Genomic DNA, 24,059 nt, shown 5'->3' on the forward strand with positions numbered 1-24,059 from the left:
TTCCCGCGGCCCCGGAGTTCCCTCGAGCGACTGGCGAGCACTCTCCTTTCTCAGGAACTCCGCCGCCAGCCGTGCCGAAAGGACCTCTGACCTCCGAAGAAGGCCCGCTCGGTAATCCCGCCCCGACGGCTCAGGTCCGCGCTTCTGATTGGTGAGTTCCAGGATCCCTCAGTTTAGCGCGCCCAATGGGAGCTCGGCCGGGGCCTAGGGACCCCGCCCCGTGCCCCGCGCCGGCGAGCGGACGAGAGTAAATACAACAGGAGCGCAAAATGGCGGAACCGCCGAACCCAGCGTACGGCGCCGTGGCCGTCCTCTCCGAGAAGGAAGCATTCGGCAAGCTCCAGCCCGCCTCGCGGGAGCCACCGGGCTCTGGGTCGGCCAAGAAGGTTCGGACTGAGGAGAAGAAGGCGCCGCGGAGAGTGAACGGAGAAGGGGGCAGCGGCGGGAACGGCAGGCAGCTGCAGCCGCCCGCCGCCCCGCCGCCTCAGAGCTACGGCAGCCCGGCGGCGTGGAGCTTCGCGGCTCTGCCCGCCGCCGCCTCCCCGGCCTCGGCCCGGAGCTGCTTCTCTCTGTCCGCCGGCCCGAGCGCCTCCTCAGCGCCCGCTTCCTCCGCTCCGCCGGTGGCGCGCAGGCTGCTGGTCGCCCCCTCGCTGCTGCACGCTCAGCCTCACCACGTCCTGCTCCCGCCCGCCGCCCCGCCGCCCGCCGCCAAGCCGCGCAGACCCAAGGAGAAGCGCGACAAGGAGAAGCGCAGGCACGGCCTCGGCGGCGCCGCCCGCGATGAGAACGGGGAGGCCAGGCCGCCGCCGCCGCCGCCGCCGCCGCCGCCGCCGCGAGGTGGGTGCCGCGGGGGAGGGGATGGCCGAAACTCGGGGCTTCCTTGTCGGATCGCCCAGTTCCGGCGCTGCGGGACGAGTCGGAGTGGGGCTGGAGGACTCCTCTCCTGGGTGTGTTCGGTAGGGAGATAGAACCGGTCTTTAAAGATTGCCAAGGGGATCGGACGTGAGCGCAGGATTCATGTTTGCGACTCAGTCTCCGACACCAGAAGATCCTGCCCCTAGAAAGAAAAAAAAGTGGTGGTGGGTGTGTTGGCACACGCTGGAAGCTGGCAGGACCAGCACGTTTCGGGCCTATTAGGGAAATGAGGTGGTGTGCAGGGCACCAAGTGTGCGGTCTTTCACCTTTCGAGCCGCTCCGTATTCTTAAAATGTTTTGAGTGGTCCTGTTTTAAACACTACTCTTCAGAAGCATTCAGCCATATTCTTTTTCCCCCTGCCGCAAATGATAAAATCAGATGCTTTGACTTTTTTTTTTTTTTTTTTGGCCAAATCAAGTCTGCAAAGTGTTTCTGCATAAGAAATGGGAAATTTTCTTACATGTCCTTTTTCAGTATTATTTTGTAATACGAGCTAGTATAGTTTTCAGTGTTTCTTTAAAATAAGGGGTCCTTAGTTACCTGTGATTATGTAGAGATCTGACTGTAATATAAAGTGGACGGGTTGGAAAGTAGATCTTTATGCGATCACGAGGTTATATAAATATACATTGTCACACAGTGTTGTGAAGTGTTCTGTTTTGTTTTGGAATGCGAGTGAAATGCCAAGCAGTTTAGCCTTGTTGATCTAATGGTAGCTTTAGATCTTGAAAAATTGTCTGAACAGAAGTGTTCACTATTCACAATGTAAAGGAACGCTGTACACGACTATGTGAATTTCTATATCTAAGCCAAGCTGGTGGACCTGTGTTCCCAGTGCAACAGCGTAATGCTGCTCCAGATTTTTAGAGTGCTGCCTCAGCAATGTTTTGAGGATGAAATTTACTTTCCTTCTGCCCAGGGGTTTTAGGTGGCTAGTATTTTAAATCTCTATGTTGTAGTGGTTAAATATAAAATTTAAGTTACAAAATGCTTCAAAGCCCATCCATATGCAGTTTGGAATCATTCTTAGTTGTGCACGCTTCCCATTTGCTTTTCACGAATTCTCTGCCGACCTGAACTCCATTGTTGGAGTATTTGAATGGTGAAAAGAAATACTTTAAGAAACAGTATTGGCTTAAAATGTGATGTGTGTGTGTGTGTGTGTGTGTGTGTGTGTGTGTGTAGTATTAATATATGACCATTATGGTGAAGTGGCTGTTAAAGATAACGTCTAAAATTCGTTGGGGGACTGTTGAGATGGTTCAGGCACTTGCTGTGTAGCATGACCATCTGTGTCAGTCCTCGGGACTCACAGGATGGAGTGAACCAGCCTTGCACAAGGTGTCCTCTGCCCTCTGCCCTCTGTGACAAAAGTGTGCCTGCCCCTACAAAGAAGTGTGGTAACCCCCAAACCTAAGCCCCTTCTTTTGTGAGGTACCTGTTAAAGTATAAGCAGTGATAGTTTTTACATTAAGATGTGGGAAAGATATTTTCCCATGACCTATGTGGGATAATGATTAGATATTAACTGTTTTCTTTACTTCATCCTCTCTCTCTCTCTCTCTTCTGATTTTCTGAGATAGGGTTTCTCTGCGTAGTCTTGGCTGTCGTGGAACTCACTCTGTAGACCAGGCTAACCTTGAAATCACAGAGATCCGCCTGCTGGGATTAAAGGTGTGGGCCATCACATGTAGCTAGATCTTAACTATTAACTTTAAATAATTAATTTTTTGAATAGAATTTTATTGAGAAAAATTAAAGCAAAAGATAGCTTTTTGGTGTTTTGGTGGACTGTAGAGTTTGAATTTAACTGAGTCTGGGTTCCGCTTTAACAAAAAAGTGATAGCAAAGAAACACGATTTTAGATATATTTGTTTCAAAGGTGCTGTTGCAAGTGTACAAGTACTTGTTTATAGTGCAGTGTTTATTTTTCTGTGCCCTTTATATAAATCTTAGTGAATGGATGACGAAGTGATTGTTGCTTGAAGTATACTTTTTAAATGACTCTCTAAGTTGGCAGTACTAGTTCATTAACCCCTTGATTATCCATAGCTCCTTGATTTAACAGAGTTAGTACCAGAAATTAGTTATAAAGACATTTAAGAAAAATAGATCTTGCTGGGCACACCTTTAATTCCAGCTCTCGGGAGGCAGAGGCAAGCAGATCTCTGAGATGGAGGCCAGGCTGGTCTACAGAGAGTTCTAGGACAGTCAAAGCTACACAGAGAAACCTTGTCTCAAAAGAAAAATAGATGTCAGTTCTGTATCTGTATTAAACACTGCTCCTGTATTTACATAGGGGTTTTAAAAATCCTTAGAATTGCTTTTTTGTTGTTTATCTGTTTTTGTTTGTTGTGTTTTGAGACAGTGTCCCTTTGTAGCTCTGGCTAGCCAACTACCATGTAGAACAAACAGGCTGGCCTCAGCCTCTTTACTGCTGGGATTACAGGTGTGAGCCACTACATCTGGTTAGAGCCCTTTTATGTTGTATGTGGGCCATCTGTCTCACCTGGCTAGATGATTTACCTAACAGAAAACATTCAGATAAAATACACGTGTATTCAAAACAACCTGAGACAATATTTAGCAACTGTTGAGTCTGAAGCATGGCTATTATTTTTCTTACCCATACAACAAATTAACCCACCTTTAAAGCTCAGAGGGATAAATGAGCAGATTCGAATAAGTAGTTCCTAGTCTGGGCACCTTGAGTACAGAGCTCAAGTGGTGTGTACCCACCATCTCCAAGCCTGCTGGTGGGGCTGTTATGCAGAACTTTTTAGTATTGAAATGAAAGAGTGCAGTTCAGACTGACCTGGAACCAGCTGTGATCTTCCTCCTGAGAGTTTGGTTTTTTTGAGACAGGGTTTTTGGACCTCACTCTGTAGACCAGGCTGGTCTCAAACTCCCCAGAGATCTGCCTCCCTGGGGGAATTAAAGGAGTGTGCCACCATCTAGTGAGACTCTGTCCGTGAAAAAAAAGTGGAAAGTGAAAATGGTGTACTGAATGTGTCATGTACTTTCACACATTCCAGTAGTGGAGTATTTCCTTCTGTGTATGTGTAGTTTGGTTATGTGTAGTGTGTGTTCTATGTGTGGTGCATGCCTATGCAGGGGCCAGAGCAGGAATCTGGGTATTTTCTATTGCTCTCTGCCTTACTGCCTTGGATTAGGATCTCTCACTGCACTGGAACGCTTGTCTGTGGCTAAGCTGACTGGCCAGAGTGCTCTAGAGATCTACCTGTCTCTGTCCCCCAGTGCTGGGGTGACAGTCACAGTCAGCCATCCCTGGCCTCTTACATAGGTGCTGGGAATTTGAACTCAAGTCCTCATGGTGAGCAGCAAGCTGTCTTGCCCATTGAGGCACCCTTTTAGCCCCATAGTTAGAGTTGTCATTATGATTGGCACTGCTGAGAGGAAATAGTTTACTAAGATTGTGTTTTGGGGTAACCTATTGTACTCCCCCCACCCCTGTGCGCGCGCTTCTAGTAAAGTCTTTCTGTACCCCCCAGCAGCTCTCTGACATGCTTCTTAGTATAATTTTCCATGTGGCTAAATCTGCCAGATAAATGATAGTCCCTTCTGTACCTTCTTCCTCATTTAGTCCGGCTTGCTTCCTCTTGAAGGCAGCTGTATAAAGCTGTCCGCCCTGGGACTTGAACTCACGACTTCCTGCAGGTCCTTTCATTGCTGCTGTGTTCCTTTTTTCTGGATCCCTGCCTTTTAGTTTACCCTCCTGTTTTCATTTTTGTCTGCTGGCAGCACTGTAAGGAATATGTGAAACTGTACTTTTTGGGTTTTATTTTTACCCCCACACTTGGCTGCTTATCTGTTGAGAGGTTTTTTCTCAAGCCACTTGCCCTGGGAAGTTTGAAGATGGCATTCTGTTATTGTCTGCCTTCTGATGTTGGTGTTCAGAGAAACTGATCTCTAAAACGTTGTCTGTTCTATTTTGAGGTATGGCAGGCCTTTCATTGATTTTGAAAATTTCAGCTTTAAAGAAAAGTGTAAGCCCATGTGTTTTTGTTCCTATATTGCTATCTTTTCTTTCTTTCTTTTTTTTTTTTTTAAATGGGCTCAGCATCTCTGTTATTTTTTCAAGGATGCTAATTATAGTTTCTTTGAAATATTCTGTTTCCTGCTTTGCTTTTGGTTCTACTAATCTTTTTTTCCTGTTTGTTTTGATCCCATTTATTTGGAGGCTGCCCTCAAATCTGTATTATTTTTAGTAGTTCTTTCATATTTAAGAGAGAGTTACCAAGATTCATCGAAAGCTCCTGAGCATGTATGGACAGGATTTACTGACTGAGCTTATGTTTTTATATGTTTTGTTTTTTTCTGGGTTAATCACTCTCTGCTTCTTCAGACTAAACTTTATCTTTATCTCTTTTGGGCCAGATGCTGGACAGAATGGCTTCCTCACCTAGACAAGGTGGCCTAGCGTGCGGAAGTTAATTTCTTCACGGTTGTGTAAGCTGGAAGCCTGAGATTAGTGTTCTGACACGTTCAGTTCTGGAAGGGCCACTTTCTTGTCTGCAGATGCCTGGTCTCAGCTGTGTGTATTCACATGGTCTCTCTCAGGTGCTGGCTTTGTGTGGGGCAGGGAGGGAGAGACTGGTTTCTTTTCTTCCTAGAAGGCCACCAGTTTTACTTGGTTTCAAGTCTCCCATTTGTGACCTTATTCTTCCCTCTAGAAAACCAGTCTCTAGATTCAGTCATGCCTTACAGAGACACATTGTGGTGACAACTAAGTATGTTTTTAGAGGAGATACTGAATTTGAGCATTATTTTCATTTGTTCCTTTTTGTATACCATTGGTCAAGTATTTAATTCTTTTTGAGTCTTTATACATACTTGTGTTTAAACAGTGGTGTGATGTTTTTGTCCAAGTGTGCTGTGTGTTGAACAGACCACTCTTGTGCTCGCTCTCTGCTCCCTTCCATTAGTCCCCGTCCCTCAGACAGTTTGATTTCTACTCTCATGCCATCTGTGCATTCATAGCGGTATGTGTAAAACCCAGGAGCCACACGTATGCGCTGTTTTATTTGTCTTCTTCGACTGGCTTCATTCACTTACTGTCTCCAGTTTTCATTTTATTACAAATGATGTAAGTCTGGATGGCTGAGAGGCCATACATACTCGTTAGGTGATGATGTTACCTTCCACAGGGTGGTTGCTGGAATGATGTGAGCCTGGCATTTTGTAGACATTGTTTATCAAAATCTAGGGGCTTAATGTACTCTTAAAATTTATTCTTTTATTTATTTAATGTTTATGGCTGTTTTGTCTGCACGTATGTCTGTGCACCATGTGTGTGCCTGCTACCCAAGGCCAGAAGAGGGTGTAGATCTCTGGAACGGGAGTTATAGACAGCCAGGAGCTGCCGTGTGGAAATTGAATCTGCGTCCTCTGAAAAAGCAGCCAGTGCTCTTAACCGCTGAGCCGTCTCCAGGCCATTCTTTTCTGTTTGTTTTCATTGTAGAGATTGCTAAGGGATGGGAATTCCCAGCCTTCTTTTTCTAATACATTGAAGCCTTTTAGCTTCACTGAATGCATTGATAGCTGGAATCTGATATGCACTGACTTTCTGGTTTCTAGAAATACCATATGTATATTCGTAGAAAATGCTGCTATGTTCTAGCTTTTGTTTAAAAAGTGAAACAGTATTTATTCATTTTGTGTATGTATGGAGATGCGTATGCATATGCCACACCGTGTGTAGAGGTCAGAGGACAGCTTTCAGGAAGGAGCCCATTATTCCCTCCGCCGTGTAGGTCCCGGGATTGTTGCTGAGCTCGGTGGGAAGGCCTTTACCTAGTGAGCCACCTTGACAACCCTGTACTAGCTTTTTGAAAGAAATGAATCTTTCAGAGGCTTTAAGTTGATTATAATAAATCTCAACTTTCTGCCTTCCTTAGTGAATTAAACCTCTCAAATTATAGCTGAACTGTGTAAAATAGGATATGGAAAAATAAAAGTTCTTATTTCTTGGTAGAATAAAAGTAATAGTTATGAAATGTCTTACAAAATCTTGTGTATAGTAGAGAAAACAAAAATATGTCACTTATCCACGAAACTAATTTGTAACTTCAGCCACTTTTATTTTTGAACATATCCTGATCCTTATGTTGTACATTTTATGTTCTTGAACTATAGATTGAAAAAATATTTAAATATTTATAGTGAAAAATGTAATATAGGAGAAAATAAAACAATATAATAATTTTGGGTATAACCATTATATTGCTTCAATTTTACTTCTTTAATAGGTATTCAATTCAGAGCCACTTTAATTGGTTTGTTATGTGGAGCAATATTCTGGAAAGCAGTTGCTCTACTATTGTTTTCTTGCTGAATTACTGGTGAATATTATATCTTAAAGATAACAGATTCAGGGCTGGAGAGGTGGCTCAGTGGTTAAGAGCACTGATTGCTCTTACAGAGGTCTTGAGTTCAATTCTCAGCACCCACATGAAGACTGAGAACCACCTATAATGGAATCTGATGCTCTCTTCTGTTGTGCAGACCTATAGCGCTCATATTCATAAATAAGTAAAAAGTAAAACAAAAATAAAATGATAGAAAATATGGCCACGCTTCGTGGCATATGCCGTTTATCTCAGCACATGGGAGGCAGAGGTGGGCAGATCTCTTGAGTTTAAGGCCAGCCTGCTCTACAGAGTGAGTTCCAGGACAGCCAGGGCTACACAGAGAAACCCTGTCTAGAGAAAAAAAAGGTAGTAAATATTGACTCCTACTCACTTTTCCTGTTTGAAGATAATGAAAATATGAGAACTAGTAAGTTCTGTCAAACATTTTTGTGATAGGTCATGAATTGATACAGTATTTTGTTAGGTACAACTTGAGCTAGATTATGAATTTGAGAACAGAATGACCGTCATCCAATAACCAACATTTATAGAACTGAAGTCAGCATTTTACCTGTAATTTTATATCTTTTATAGATACTGTGTAGAGGTCTGTAAAATGTAAATATAAAATGAATATATAAGTCTAGGTTTCAGACTTGCAGATATTCAGAGTTCTAGCTCTAAACTACTAAGTAAATTGTATAAATTTTGTTTTAGGTCTTTCACCAGACCCATAGATGGTGCTGTGAGATTATTTGCCAGTCAGAAAATTGGGCTTTGGAAGACCAGTTGGGTTTAGATAAACAGAGATGATGGAGACAGGCATTTGGGGGATGGGGAAGTGGTAGAAAGGAGGGTGGGGAGACTGAGAGATGGCTCGGTGGTTAAGAGAATCCAAGTTCAGTTCCCAACGCTCACACTGTGTGGCTCACAACAGCTTGTAACTCCAGTTCCAGGGGATCCAGTGCCTCTTTCTGGCACCCCTATGGGCCCTCCCCCTGCCCACACACCCACACACACGCACTCATGCAAAAAATACTTTTAAAAACATTAATGTGTGTGGAATATGCATTGGTATGTAAGCAGAGCCATTTGTATGAGATTGATGCTTTACAAGTTTTTATTCATTCATCTGTTTTATTATTCATTTATTTGTTACATTATTTATTTATTTTATTGGAGGCATGTGCCATGGTGTGCTTGTGGAGGTCAGGGAACAACTTCGTGTAGTCAGTTCTCTTCTGGAGACCTAAAGTTGTCAAGCTTGGTATCAAGTGCCTTAATCCCTGTGTTAGTTACTTTTGACACCGTGATCTGAAGCAGCTTCACGGAAGAAAGAGTTCATTTTCATATGTGGTCCTAGAGGGCTAGGAACCCCTCATGGCAGGGACACATGGTAGAAGCAGCAGGCCTGGCAGCAACAGTAGGAAACTGAGATCACACCTCCAGCCACAAGCGCAGACCCGAGAGGACGGCTGGGAGTGGATCCAGGTGCCCAGTGATGCACTTCCTCTAGACAGTGCCGTCCACTGGGGACCAAGGGTTCAGATGGGTCCAGCCGGGCTAGTGGGGGCTGTTTCTCAGTCAGACCTTATGTGTGAACCATCTCAGCAGCCCTGAGAGTTGAGGCTTTTGTGCACAGTTTGAAGATTAGATGGCACAATAGTTCCCTTATTTTTGCCAGAATAAAGAGTTTACACTTCATTTTGTGGGCATGAACAAGGCAGGTTTTTGTCGTTTGTTTTTTGTAGGGTGATAATATATTCAGATTGATAATATAGGAAAAATAGCTTGGTAGAATGTATGATGGAGTGGCTGAAAGTACAGGAGAGAGATATTGATAGTATTGAAGTATATTAGTAAAAGGAAGTAATCTTTTTCTTGTAATTGATAAAATGGCTATTACTCTGAACACAGAAAGTTAACTACTTTTAGAGGGACTATGTAGTAAGGTAAATTGATTGTTGAATCTGTAGCAAGAAAATTGGATTTATTCAGGCTAGAGAAATGGCTCAGTTGTTAAGAGTACTGGCTGTTCTTCTAAAGGGTCTAGGTTCAGTTCCCAGCACCCACATGGTAGCTCACACCTGTTGGTAACTCCAGTTCTAGGGGATCTGACATCCTTACCCAAACATACATGTGGGCAAACACACCAGTGCACATAAATATAGATAAATCATTAAAAAAAGAAAATTGGATTTATTCATACATAAATTTATGACTTCAGATGGAAAGGATAAGTATATGATTTAAAAACTGTGTGTAGGTCTGTAGAATTGAAGTTGAGCCATAATCAAATACCTTACTGTAGAGTTCCGTTATTAGATATAACTCAAAATTAGTGCTGAGTTCATGTGTACTTTAAAATAACTATTCTACATAGAGGGGACTTACATTCTGTTAGTGTATGTGCCTGTGTAAGCATGTGTGGAGAGGACCATCTTGAAAGTTCTTACAGCATCAGGAGAACAATGGCTGCTGTTCCTGTAAGGAGCAAGTCATTTCAGGTTCTTCATTTTTAGACAACCAGTTAGCCGTTAGCCAAGATTAAACATGGTTTCTTAACCTTTAGTCTACAGTTTAATAATTTATCCTCCAGTCTTCCTCCCTTCATGGTATTTTCTTAGTTTTTCTGTTACTAACTTCAGTGCCCTTTGGGTTTTGGGCACTTTGCACACTGGCTTTGCTAATTACCTTGTTTGTTCCCTAGTATCTATTTCTAGTCTAAAGTCTGTCTGAGTTTGGTCCAGTATTTTAGATCTGTATAGTCAACTATCTCCTGACATAATGTTGTGTGACAGAGTTTTTCCTAGGGAGGTACAACACACAAGTCTACTGATGCTACATAGGGAGCCCACAGCAGACCAAAGAACGGATACCACCAAATTCGAGCTTGGTGAACCAGTGAGTTTTAGTGGGGTTACTTAGAGAGCAGAATGACTCAAAGACGGCTGTGTCGCCAAAGCTCAGGTTGGCACAGGTGACAGCTCACACATACGGGAACCTGGAGCACACTGCACAGCCTACACACAGGTAGCTCAGCTGGTTGGAGAGTGTCCTTTCCAGGTGCCTCAGTTGCTCTAAACCTTTCCAGGCAACTTGGCTGGTTTCTGCTTCTTCCAGGCAGCTGTGGTCTGAGAGTCATCTTTGTAGCCTTTCTGCTATGACAGTCTGTGCAGCTCTGCCTCTCTGAGTCTTGACCTGCTCCGCTTGTCTTCCCCTGAGCTCTTATTGTTTATTTGCTCTGTCAGGGAGGGACCTAGTGAATCTGGTCAGTTTCAGGGACTTTGAAGCTATTTTGAGCTCTTTCTTATGAAGAGACTTCCCTGAAGGATGGAATGTTTTAATCCCAGAGGAAACTGTTACACAACACATAACCCTATCCAATGTGTTCAAAACTTAGTGTTCTTCACCTACCTTTGCCTTGTTGTGGCTGTTCCTGTCTGTGTCGTATATGCAGTGATTCAAGCTAGAATTATGTATTCTACCCTCTATTTGCATCTAGCCTGCTGCCACATCTTGTTATTTCTAGCTATTATTTCGTGTCTTTATTTACTTTTGAATTACCATATCATGCCTGAATTGTTTATAGTTGCCTCCTTCATGTCCCCCACTTCAGATTGATCTTTCTTTCTTTCTTTCTTTTTTTGTTTTTAAAAATAATTTATTTATTCTTATGTACGTTGGTATTTTGCCTGCATGTACATTTGTGTGATGGTGTCAGATCTTGGAGTTACAGACAGTTGTTAGCTGCCATATGGGTCCTGGGAATTGAACCTGGGTCATCTGTGTTCTTAACCACTGAGCCTTCTCTCCAGCCCCCAGATCTGTGATCTTTCAAATTCATGTTGTAGTGAGTGATAACGAGATCTAAATATATATCTGGTCCTATCACTTTCCGGTTGTGAGATGCAGCTCAATTTCCTTAAAATGAACTCCAGTGCTCTGGATGCTCATATCGTTGCTGAGCTCTGAGGTCCTTTTAGGTGCTTCTTATTGGGTAGAATTTTCTATACTCATTATCTTTCCATCCCCAGCTCCATGCTGCTGTCCCACCTAATTCTACCTGTCTTTCAGGTCTTCGCTTGAAAGTGAGGTCTTTGCTACTCTGAACTGGGTTAGGGGTGAGGTGTTCTTGCCTTTACTTGACATGCGCTTACCTTTCTTTAATTCTGTCTTCTTCATTTTCTGGTGATCAAACCAAGGGCTTACCTCATGTAGGCAAGTCCTACCTTCTCAGACCATGTCATTATTAGACTCTAAACCAGTGGTTCTCACCCTTCCTAATGCTGCGGCCCTTTAATAGTTTCTCATGTTGTGGTGATCCCCACCCACAAAATTAGTTTCATTGCTAATTCATAACTGTAATTTTGCTATTATGAATTGTCACGTAAATATCTGATATGCAGACTATTTGATATGTGATCCTTGTGAAAGAAAGGGTCATTGACTCCCCGAGGGGTCTTGACCTACAGGTTGAGAACCACTGCCCTAAACTCTAAAATTTATATTTACCATTATCTGAGTTTTAATCAAGCTTTCGTCTTCTGGGTACTTGATAAATGTTGGGAGAAATTAATGAATTACATATGTTTCAGACCGGAAGAGATCTTTGTCATTCTGAAAATTTTTGGCAGCTCAGCTTTCTCAGCTTTGAAACTGAGAACACAAAAGGGTGACAATAGGATCAGAAGTTGACTAGGAGCGTACAGATAACAGACAGACTAAAGTAAGAATAAGAGAGTTATCAGTGGCTTGAGAATTAAAAAGGAAATGAACTGTGTAGGTAATGGAATTATGCTTGGTTAATAATGAGTTGTCAAAATTGGTTACCCTCAAAAAAGCTTTACATTATATTGTAAAACAGAATATTTTGTGTTTTAAATGTTTGTTTACAAAACTGGGTTAACCAGCAGTAATTTGGGAATGGAGGCATAATGGGGAAAAGAGAAAGGTTCTTTATATTCAAGTATAGTATAATGATCATTTTTCGTAAAATCTGATATGTTACCAATAGGTGGTTGGTTTTACGTAATGTTGCTGTTTTTTAAAGATATTTGAGATTTATTTGTATGTGTATGGATATTGTCTGCATATGTGTATGTGTTCTACATGTGCATTGCTTTCGGAGGCAACCACACTAATGTTGGGGATCAAACCCAGGTCCTCTGGAAGAGCATTCTATGCTCTTAACTGCTGAGCTATCTCTAGCCCCTTAGATGGAATAGATTTGTGAGTGAAAATATTCATGCTGTACAAATATGTAGTAGAAGAAATGTACAAATATCAGGAGGCCTTAGTGAGTAAATTTGTGATTTTTTTTTTTTTTTTTTTTTTTTTTTACGACAGTGCTTTTTCTTTAGGCCCATCTAGCTTACTATTTACTATGTGGATTAGGCTGGCCTTGAACTAGTCTGTTTTTGCCTTCCAAGTGCTGAGATTATAGGTGCGACCTCCCATGACTGGCCCTGAATTCCTGATTGTGTGTGTGTGTGTGTGTGTGTGTGTGTGTGTGTGTGTGTGCATGTGCGCGTGTGTGTTATAAGTGGGGAGGAGGGTGGAGGGCGTTACAGTGGCTGGAAAAGCACCTGTAGTGTTGTTTCTCAGGAGAGCCCTCTCCCGTGTGCTCCACTGCCTTGCTCCTTTTGAGACAGCCTCTCAGAAAACTGGGGTGGGGCTTGCACACTCGGCTAGGCTGACTGGTCAGAGAGCTCCAGGGGAGCCTGTTCCTCCGCTTCCAGCACTGGGATCACAAGCTTACACTACCATGCTTGGGTTTTTCTTATATGGATGCTAGGCTACAACTCAGGTCCTCATACCTCTGTAGCACGCATTTTGCTGACTTAACTATCGCCCACATCTGAATCCTTATCTCAGTAAGAGGGGTAAAACTTATATTAATTTCATTGTCTCCATCTCTAAAAGGAAATATTTGGGCTAGATGCTCCAAGTTCTTATAAACTTGGACATTTTAGGATTTTGAAGGCTAGACTTGTATGCCGTTGGTTTTTGTTAACTTGACACAAACTAGAGTCATCTGGGAAGAGGGAACCTCAGTTGATGAATTGCCTGGATCAAATTGCTCTGTGGGTAAGCTTTTGGGAATATTTTCTTGATTAATGATTGACATGGAAAGACCCAGCCCACTGTGGCTGGTACCACCCCCTGGGCAAGTGGTCCTGAGGTGTAGAAGACAGCAAAACAGTAATCCTGCCTTGAGCTTCTGCCCAGACTTCCTTTGATGATGGACTGTAGCCTGTAAGCCAAATAAACCCTTCCCAAAGGTGCATTTGATCAGGGTTTTTTCATAGGGCCAGAATGGTTTGTTTTGGGGGGAGGCAGAGATTCATGTTGTAGCCTAGGGTGGCCTGGAACTGACTTTGGAACCCATGTTGGCCTTGAACTCCTCCTGCTTCAGTGTCTGGAGTAAGGAATTACAACTGGGAAAGCCAAGACAGCTTAGTGTGTTTCTTGTTACCTTGTGAGAGATGTCAAGATACTAAACAGGGCCCCCCCCCAATATTTTAAATTTGTATGTGTGAGCATGATGTATGTGCATGTTCGTATATGTGTGGGCATGCGTGTATCATGGCACACATATTGAGGCCAGACGAAAGTCTCAGGTGTTGAGTGACTTTGTGTGGGTTCTCAGTTAAACCTGACTCCTCATGCCTGCACAGCAAACATTTTACCCACTGGGGCATTGGATGCTTGAGCCAGTTTACACACACACACACACACACACACACACACACACACACACACTTTTTTCTTTTGTGCATGTGTATGTATAATTGCTTGAAAATTTATTTAGGTGCATTTTAAATTGAACTAAATAGAATTCCTATAAGAAAGTTCTCTAATGACATTGGTGAAGTACATGACCTTTTACAATTTAGACCTGTAATTGTTTCTATGAAAAAGTATATTTAGAAGTGTCGCAGTGTTGGAGGTGGCAGGAGAAGAGTTGTTGGTGACAGATGAGCAGCAGCAGCGGTAGCTGCCACCGCCACAGCCACTAGAGCTTGGTGCTGTAGTGCTACCCTTGGGTCCATGGGATCTCACCAATTGCTTTAAGCACAGTCTGGTTCTGCTGGCCTGATAGCCACTTAGCCACAGCCACAACTACTGGCACAACCCTATCCCTAGTGCTGCTTGTTGCACTATCCTTATGCCCAAGAACCTGGATGTTCTGTTCACAATCAGCATGCCCTTTGTTGATCTGCACATCCCTAGCTGTGCTGCAGCAAAGTGGAAGAGTTACTGAAGTCACAGTACCAGGCTGGCCCGCTGTTGGGAAGCTGTGGCTTCGGCTCTTGTCTACTCCGGCGCCCGGGTTGTGGGCAGTTTACCAGTGGCTATCAAACACGTGGAGAAAGACTGATTTCCAACCGGGAAGAGCTGCTCAGTGGCATCCAATTGCCTGTGGAAGTAGTCCTGTTGAAAAAGGTAAGCTTGGGTGTCCCTGATGTCATTAGGTTCCTGGACTGGTTCAAGAGGCCCAGCTCATGTTGATCCTGGAGAGGCCTGAGCTATGGGTAAAACTTCTTTGAATTTGTCATGGAAAGGGAGCCCTGTAAGAGAAGTGGGACCCACAGTGGCAGGTATTGGAAACTGTGGGGGGCATTGCCATAGCTGCAGGTAGCTCTGTTACCACATCAAGATGGAGAACATTTTAAAAAATGGTCTTTTAGATTTATGTATATGAGTGTTTGCTTTCATATGTGAACCACCAGTGTGCCTGGTGCCAGTGGAGATCAGAAGAGCATGTTGCAACCCCTGGAACTGGAGGTATAGATGATTGTGAGCCATGATGTGGGTACTGGAAACTGAAGCCAGGTCCTTTGCAAGTGCTCTTCAAGGAGGAGAACATAATTGATGTTAACTGCAGCGAGCTCAAACTTATCAACATTTGTCAGAGTGCCACTCAAGGACACTGAACCAGAGGGTACAGCCCTGCAGACTGGCTCTACTACCGTTGCTGCCATGGAGGTCAGCAGTTGTCTGGTTCCTGTCAGTCCTGCTAGAGCACAGTCTATATTAAGGTGCTACTTTTGAGCACTATCAAAGTGATCATCAAGGGCCAAATTTTCTCCAAGCAGAGGGTCTCTTCAAAATTTCAGCATTGGGTGGGCTTGGTGGCGTGTGCCTTTAATCCTAGCATTTGAGAAGCAGAGGCAGGTGGATCCCTATTAATTCCAGGCCAGCCAAGACTATATGGAGACCTTGTCTACCTGTTTTTGTTGTTGTTTGAGACAGGGTCTCACTATATAGTTTTGGCTGGCCTGGAACAAAAAGAGATCCACTTGCCACTCTCCGAGTGCTGGGATTAAAGATGTGCACCACTACATCCAACTGAGACCCTTTTTTTAAAAATAAAAATCGGTATTTCATTAGATGGTCTTAGCTTTTAGACCATCATATAGGCCATCCTTACAAGAAATCCATGACCATTGATAGGTACAAGTTGTAGGTCCTCCTATTCCAGGAAACTGCTGAGATTAATTTTCTATAGCCTGATGGCAACTAGCCTTTCTGGAACTACACTTGGAGATGCTTGAGGGAGGGGAAGCATCTGTCTCCAGCTTCCCATTACCACTGACAGTTCTTGCCATAGAAACATGTACAGCTTACTTCAGACTGAGTCCCTAGGCTGCCTCCTAGGAGCAGAAAAGAGACTCAGTTCCAGATATCCCGCTACTTGCTGGTGTTCCTGGGGCCTCTTGCCTGCTTACCAAATGGGTCTAGGCTCTTTGGACAATGTAGAGGGGCATTGCTGACTTGTGCAACTTAAAAGCAGTTCTGAGCTAGTTACAGTAGCATAACCTGCAAGCACTTGATAAGCTGAGGCAAGGAGATCAGGAGTTCAAGGTCAACATGGGTTACATGAGATCTTGTCAAAAGGAAAGGAAGAAAGAGAAGGCAGGTGTGCAATTAAAAACAAAAACAATTTACTGTATGTTTGAGAGAGAGCGCGAGTGTGCATGCATGGAAGCAAGTGTTATGGCAAATGTTGGAGGTCGAGGATAATTTTTGGAAGTTTGTTCTTTCCTTCTACTGTGGGTTCAGGGGAATGAATCAGGTTGCTAGGCTTGTGCAGCAAGCATTTTACAAGCTGAGCCATTTTACCAGCCTACAAAATGAATAGTTTACCTTCTGGGTCCTCTCTGGGGTTGAGGGCTCTGTGTGTGTGTGTGTGTGTGTGTGTGTGTGTGTGTGTGTGTGTGTATTCCCATTAACCTTTGTGGTCGTTGGAAGAGAAAAAGCAGCAAGTCCTGTATTCTGCACTCAGTGAGGCACGAGATGAGTGGACCAGCATTGCTCACAGGGCTGAGAGCAGAGCTGCCCTAGCCTTCAGGCCGCTCTCACACGGTGTTCCTCCAAGGGTGTAGTGATGGGGCTGCCTGTTAAGGAAATGGAATGTTTAGTTTTTGCTATTGTTTTTAAGTAAACTTTTTTTCTTTGAGACAGTCTTTCTATGTAGCCCTCTGGAACTTGCTATGTAGGCCAGGCTGGCCTTGAATTCACAGAGATCTGTCTTTCTCCTGAATGGGATTAAAAGCATGCATTGCCATGATAGATTTTTTGTTGTTGTTGTTTATTTGTGTTTTTTTTTTTGTTTTTTTTGTTTTTTTCCCCAAGACAGAGTTTCTCTATATAACAACTATGGCTACTATGAAACTCGCTTTGTAGACCAGGCTGGACTTGAACACACATAGATCTGCCTGCCTCTACCTCCCAAGTGCTAGGATAAAGGCGTGTGTCATCACTGTCCAGCTTAGACTTTAAAAAAAATTATGATTACAGTGTATTTATTTTCTTGTGTGTGTAGGACAGAGGAGTAAGCACTCTTCCACCCTGCAGGACTCAGAGATTGAATTTAGGTCATCAGGCTTGGGGACAGGTGTATTAACCTGCTGAGACATCTTCACTGGCCCAGAACCTTTTGTCTAAAAGAAGTATAGAATAAGAATTCTTTGAAGCTGGGCGGTGGTGGTGCACACCCTTAATCCCAGCACTCAGGAGGCAGAGGCAGGCGGATCTCTGAGCCCAGCCTGGTCTACAGAGCGAGATCCAGGACAGGCTCCAAAGCTACACAGAGAAACCCTGTCTCAGGGAAAAAAAAAGAATTTTTTTTCATTTATGTTGTCCTCATTAATATAACAAGTACAGTAATTACTTGGAGGCCACATTTACTAGAACAGCTTTTTAGTCTATTTAAGATTCAGTGATCAGAATGATTCTGTAACTGATATTGCATACAACATCTTACGATTTCATGTCTTAGTTTTGTAGACTATTGAAAATAGAAAAAGGATTTTTGCCTCACTTTTCGAGACAAACTTTTGGGGCTGGAGAGCTCAACAGTGAAAAGCACTGACTGCTCTTGCTGCGGGCCCAGGTTCAGTCCCCAGCACCACATGGCCGCTCTCAACCCTTGGTAACCCCAGCTCTAGGGGATCTGATGCCCTCTTCTGGCCTCAAAACCTAAAATAAACATAAATAAACAAAGTTTCTTATTACAGTTCTCTGTTGCTATGACTGTTCTTGCTATGCTGTGTTATGTTATGTTCTTAGTAAAATTCTGCTGTCAACTTTATTAGTTATCAAGTACAATGTGGGAAATTTAAGTATATGCTGGCTTTAATCCTTATAAAGTTAAAAAGACAAATGCCGTTATCTCTTATGGATGAGAATAATGAGGCACAGTAGTGTTTGTTTACAGATATGTGTGTGTATACATGTATAACATGTATGCTTGGTGCTTGTAGGGGCCAGAGGGGGTATTGGATCCCCTGGAACTGCAGCTGGAAATGATCTGGTCCGTGGGTTGTCATGTGGATCCTTGGAATTGAACCTTGGCCCCCTGCCAGAGCAGCAAGTGGTCTTAACCAACTCTGAGGGTCATCCCTCTGACAGCAGCTCTCCTGTTCCTGAATACTAAGTGATAGACTTTGTAGTACTGTATAAAATATAGGTGGTTGTTACTGCATGAGTAGCTGTGCTACATTTTTCTCATTTATCAAGAAAAGGAATCATGGAATAACAGAAATGAAAGAGTCTTCAGAGGTCTGCGTAGCCTGGGATATTATGTGTACGAGTAACAGGAGCTCCAAGATTCTCTCAGTTCAGCACTTTCCAAGTCCTGTGAGCTGAGTTGAATGGAGCTAGATGTTTCCATCTCTCAGTCTTTTGTTGTTGTTGTTTGTTTTGGATTTTCTGTGTAGCCCTGGCTGTTCTGGAACTTACCATATAAACCAGACTGGCATTGAACTGGAGATCCGCCTTCCTCTGCCTCCCAAGTTTCGGGATCAAAGGTGTGTGCCATCACAGCTCAGCTCAGAGTTCTTAGTATGTATCAGTTTTTACTGATTTAAAGACCATTTACCCTTTCAGCAAATTCTGTCTACTTGGATGAACAAACACATCTAGAGGAGGGGTAAGAGTCAGGTATTTTAAATACTATCTGCCTCATGCCTGTCAAATCACATCTATCTTTTCATGGGAAAGATTTCCTTTTACATTCCTAGTAATACCACACACCCCCGCCCCCGCCACCCCCCATCCCTTTTTTCTTAATTTTAGGCAGGGGTCTCACTATGTAGCCCTGATAGTCCTGGAACTCACTACATTACCAGGTTGACTTCAAACTCACAGAGACCCACCTGCCTCTGCCTCCTTAGTGCTGAGATTAAAGGTGTGCACCACATGCCTGGCCAATTCTGAATCTTAAAAAGATTTTTACTTTATGTTATGACTCCCTTAATTTGTCCTTCTGCTTACATCTTACAGGAATTAAACAAGTGCAGATGTATTGCCTGCTGTGAGCAGGGGGCATGCAAAATAAACTGTATTTGTAGTTAATTGGACACTGAATAACATAAACTAGTAGAGATAGACACAGTTAGGTCTCAAACCCTGGCCAAATGCTAATGGAGGTGCCTGGTAACATAGCAGAGCAGACACCGGTCAGGTTCTCCCATCATCCCTCAGTCCCTACCTGTTACAGGGTCCTCCTGACTAGCATAGCCCGCCACCTACCCAGACTACTCTGATTCTTCTGTAACCGAGCCATTTTGTCTATGCCAGCCTATTTTACCTTTTGGCCCCCTGGCTCTCCCCTCTCCCCTCCCTGCTTTCACATAACCCAGTTCAGCTTGCTGGTCAAATCCACCACGTACTGTCCCAGATGTCTCTGCCTCTAGCTCTATTCTCCTTCTTATCTACAATAAGCTTTCTTCTCCACCGCAGCTAGGAGTGTCATCCATCCTCCCTCCCTCCCTTCTTTCCTTTCCACTCCTCCCCTCCCTGTCTCTTTCCTTTGGTTTTTCAAGACAGGGGTTCTCTGTGTTAACAGTCCTGGCTGTCCTAGAACTTGCTTTGTAGATCAGACTGGGCTTGAACTCAGATCTGCCTGCCTCTCGAGTGCTGGGATTAAAGACATGCGCCACCACCGCCACCCAGCTGGCAAAGGCATGCTTAAGTGTAATTAGCAAAAATGTTGAGATATTACATTTGGGTAAGGAATCAGTCTGGAATGGCATTGGTGAGAGGTGGAAGAAAAGACAGGAAAATTAAGAAATTCTACAGAAATTCTTGAATGGCATACAGTGGAACAGAACTAAAAACTGCAGAGAAAACAGTGAGTTTCTGGGCCTTATTGGAAAGAATGGCCCTTCCTTTGCTTGCCTTTGATATGCATTGTAAACAAAGCTCTGCCAAACCTACCATCCTCCCTTTTGTCCAGCTGTTCTAGCTGTCCTTTTCAGGCTGCTCTGAGTTGTCTGAGATACATTCCTTTGCAAATTTAGTGCGTTCACATAGTCAGATATGTAGGAATATGCCAAAGAAAATGACAGCCATTCTCTACTCTGTAATCTTTCAAAGAACATGTGAGAGAACAAAGAAACTTGTGAAAGTCTCATACCAATCTTGGCATCCCTTGCTATTCTGTGAGGCATAACTATACCCCATTTTCTCAAGCCTGGACTTATAAAACTATCTACTTCAGTCCAGGTAGTGGGACTTCTAGGCCCAGCTAACACCAATGGCATTTTATTTTTTTTAGTTAGGCAGAAGCAAGTCGGTTTGTTTAATTTGTTTTAAGCAAGAGTGATACAATTAACTATTTTGAAGAGATTTAATTAGTGTGTTGTCCCTTTGAGACACTCATAGTTTTAGCTTTTTAAAAATTAACAAGCAAACGAATGGATTTCGGTAGGATGTTTTCATACACGTGTTTTTGTTGATCCTCACCTGTGATGTCTCCTCCTCCCACACTTCATGTACTTTGTACCCTTGCTTCTTTCTTCCCACCTTCCGTGAGACCTTTTTTCCCTCGGGAAAGAGAATGAAAGATGACAGTTTGGTTATAAGTACGTTAAGGAAATGAAGGTGTGGAGTTTGGCAGGAATTGTCTAGGTAGATTTGGATATTCATTTACTTGATAATCATATAATTACAGAAGTATGGAGAAGAGAGATGACGAAGCTAAATTCTAAAGATAGGATTGTGAGAATTTCTAGCATCACTGAAATACAGTGAGACATTTTGATGGAGGCCAGTGCTGTTCCACAGAGGTCCTTGGAAGAAGGGTGACTTGCTGGGGTAGGTAGCTTTGCTTAGCTATCTGCTGGAGAGAGGCTGTGAGAAGTCCTTCTTGCCCCAATCACTGCTCATAGAGTTCCTTCTACAGTATCCTTCATCTCCTTTATCTTCTATGTTTTCTTAATTTTCCTGTCATTTTGTACATCTACTGTCCCTTCTGCATCTCCAGTTTCATTTTCTTCTTTTTCCTGCTTGCTCTCTGATCTTTTTTCAGCAGTGGATTATTCTTGGCTGGATGTAGGAGCTAGCAGTGTGGTTGCTCAGATCAGTTGATTTCATGAATTGCTTTAATGGTCTTGACTTACGGCTTATACCCAGGATAGCTAAAGCTGATAATATGAAGCCTGTTTGAGCTTTTGCTGCAAAAATGTATAGTAGCTGAAAGCTTTAGCATGGGATTTCTTTTGATATTTCATAAGAACTTCAGTTTGAATTTTTATGATTTTTTACTTAAATAAATTCAAATGAATTTTTTAGTCTTTTTTTAGTCTTTCAGACTTTTTTTCTTTTAGATCTATTTATTTATGTGTATGAATATTTTCTCTGCATGCATATATGTGTACCATGTGCATGCCTGTGTGACCCTCTGGAGCTGGGGTTATAGATTGTTATGAACTACCGTGTGTGTGCTGGGAATCTGAACTTTGGTCCTCTGCCAGAGCAGTAAGTGCTCTTGTTGAACCAGCTCTCCAGCCACCAGTGAACCTTTTTGAAGAACTTGCTTTTTACTGAAATGTGAGTAATGAATCTAAGTAACGATAGAGTGATCTTGGAGCTGTGATCCTCCTGTCTCCACCTCCTCAGTGCTGGGATTACAGACATGAGCCCCATGTGGCTTATCCAGTGCTGGGGACTGAGTAGAGGGCTTCATGCATTCTAGGCCAGTGCTTTACCAGTTGAGCTACATCATCAACTCCTAACTCAGCGTAGTCATTTCCCATGTCTTAGTAAAATAACTAATGCTTATAAGACTTTGCAAATAATTTAACCCAGATCAAAGATCCTTTTCTGTAAGGCTTTATTAATCTTGATGTCTTTAAAATTGTCTTTATTTCATTGACACAGATACACATTGCTTCATTTCTGCTCTGTTCCTGTGTTCCTTTTGTGGAGGCCTTGGTTTGCATGATCCTGTTTTCACTTAACAGTGACTGCTATCTTCTAAGCCAGGTGTACATGTCCTCTACTTTTATTTACTTTACTTTTTTTTCTTTTTACTCCTGAATTTACTTGAGCACAGCTCATTGTTTACATTCTTGAGTGACTGAAATGATCATGCCACTATTTGACAAAGGACAACTTAGAAATCAACACCCCCCTCTGTCTAATATATGTAACATTTTAAACAGTTTTCCTTGTAGATGCATACATGTTTATATATATAGACATGTGTGTTCATATAAGTATACATATACACATATATGTATACATATAGTTTCTGTTTTCATGTACTATATCAGGAAGATTTTATTTATGCTTCTGCTCTGTTCTAGACATATTTGTTGTTTTGTGTGTGTTGTATGGGTACATGTGGAGGTGAGAATTCAATCTAGGTTTCATTCCTCAGGAGCCACTACCTTATTATTTTTGTTAATGTGTGTGCATGTGTGCTGTAGTGCCCATGTGGAGGTAAGAGGACAACTTTGGAATTGGTTCTCACTTTCCACCTTTATGTGGGTTCCAGGTGGTCAGCTGCTTTACAGCTCAGCCATCTTGGTTGCCCCCCCCCCCTTTTAAGATAGATTCTCTCATTGGATCCTAAGACTTGCCAATTCTGCTAGATGCCAGTTCTGCTAGGTGGCTATCAAGCTCAAGGCTTTTCTAGAATCTTATGTTGTTGGAGTCATGTAGTATGTGGTGTTTTAAACTTTCCTTTGATGTAGGTTTTAATACTCATGTAGGTTTTCTGTCTTCATGGTTTCATAGCTCCTTTCTCCTTTAGCATTGAAGAATATCCTGTCACTTGGATATGTCAGAGTTTACGTTCATCCACTGAAGGACATCTTAATCGTTTCCTTTTGTTTTGGATAATTATGAACCTGATATAACTATTTATGTATGTGTTTTAGGTCTTTTGGATAAAAACTAAGCAGTGAAGTTTATTGCTGCTTAGGAAAGTGTGTGGTATGAGAGCACTCACATGTCTTCTTGCATTCCCACTAGCTATGAGGGAGAACTCCTGTTGTTCCACTTCTTACTAGCATTTAACAATGCTGTCAATGTTCTGGATTTTGGCTAATTTAATAGTTACGTAGTGACATTTTGTAGTTCGAACTCCTATATCTTTACATGTATATATTTTATTTTATTTCTTTTGTTTTTGGAGACAGGGTTTCTCTGTGTAGCCTTGGCTGTCCTGGAACTCTCTCTGTAGACTAGGCTGGCTTTGAACTAGAGATCCTCCTGCCTCTGCCTCCCAAGTTCTGGGATTAAAGGCGTGCGCCACCACTGCACAACCTTCTATATATTTTTTAATGTGAGGTGTTTGACCCCTTTCAGTGGCTTTGTCCCTGATCTTTGGATGAGTCTACATTGGCTAATAGTAATTGACAGTTATGTTTTCCCTTGTGTGGTTTGCCTTTCTATTCTCGATAGTGCCTTCTGAAGAACATTAATGAATCCAGCTTGCCAGTTTTCCCTTTGACATTACTTTTGCAGTGTCACCAGCTGCCACTGCATGTAGATCTTGGATGTCTTCTGGGAGTTTGAATAGATTCTCTTTTGTTCTGAGCTTGACTGGCCAGTTGTGGTGCTGTCTGTTGAAAATGTCCTTTCCCATTACTTTCGCTGCATTGTCAGACATCAGCTACTGTACTGTGGTTTGTTTCTGAATGCCAGTTTCGTTCTGATCTTTTCAAGACAGTTACAGCCAGTAACTGTCTCGATACCTTGATACCTTTGAAACACTTTCTAAATCAAATTGTCCTTACGCTGTGTTTGACTTTTCAAACAGCGTGTTGTTCTTACAGTAGAAGAATTCTTGCTGTCATTCTAAGGATTACAATGAGAATACTGGTTTTTTTTTTGTTTTGTTTTTTGTTTTTTTTTTTTCTTTTGAGACAGGGTCTCACTATTTAGCTCTGGCTGTCCTGGAACTCACTGTGTAGACCAGGCGGCCTTGAACTAAGAGATCTGCCTGCCTCTGCTTTTCTAATGCTGGGATT

The 24,059-nt window shown here is 42.7% G+C and overlaps 1 protein-coding gene across 1 annotated transcript in view; it reads left to right on the forward strand.

Moving 5' to 3' along the window:
• The first annotated feature begins 222 nt into the window (after positions 1-222).
• Positions 223-24,059, forward strand: part of Rsbn1l (round spermatid basic protein 1 like) — a 57,628-nt gene continuing 33,791 nt past the window's right edge. Inside the window, exon 1 of the mRNA XM_059257244.1 lies at positions 223-837. Within this exon, the coding sequence (XP_059113227.1) occupies positions 270-837 (568 nt within the window). The 5' untranslated portion in view covers positions 223-269. The remainder of the gene's footprint in view (positions 838-24,059) is intronic.

Source organism: Peromyscus eremicus, chromosome 3 (assembly GCF_949786415.1).
Source record: "Peromyscus eremicus chromosome 3, PerEre_H2_v1, whole genome shotgun sequence".
Lineage (NCBI taxonomy): Eukaryota > Metazoa > Chordata > Mammalia > Rodentia > Cricetidae > Peromyscus > Peromyscus eremicus.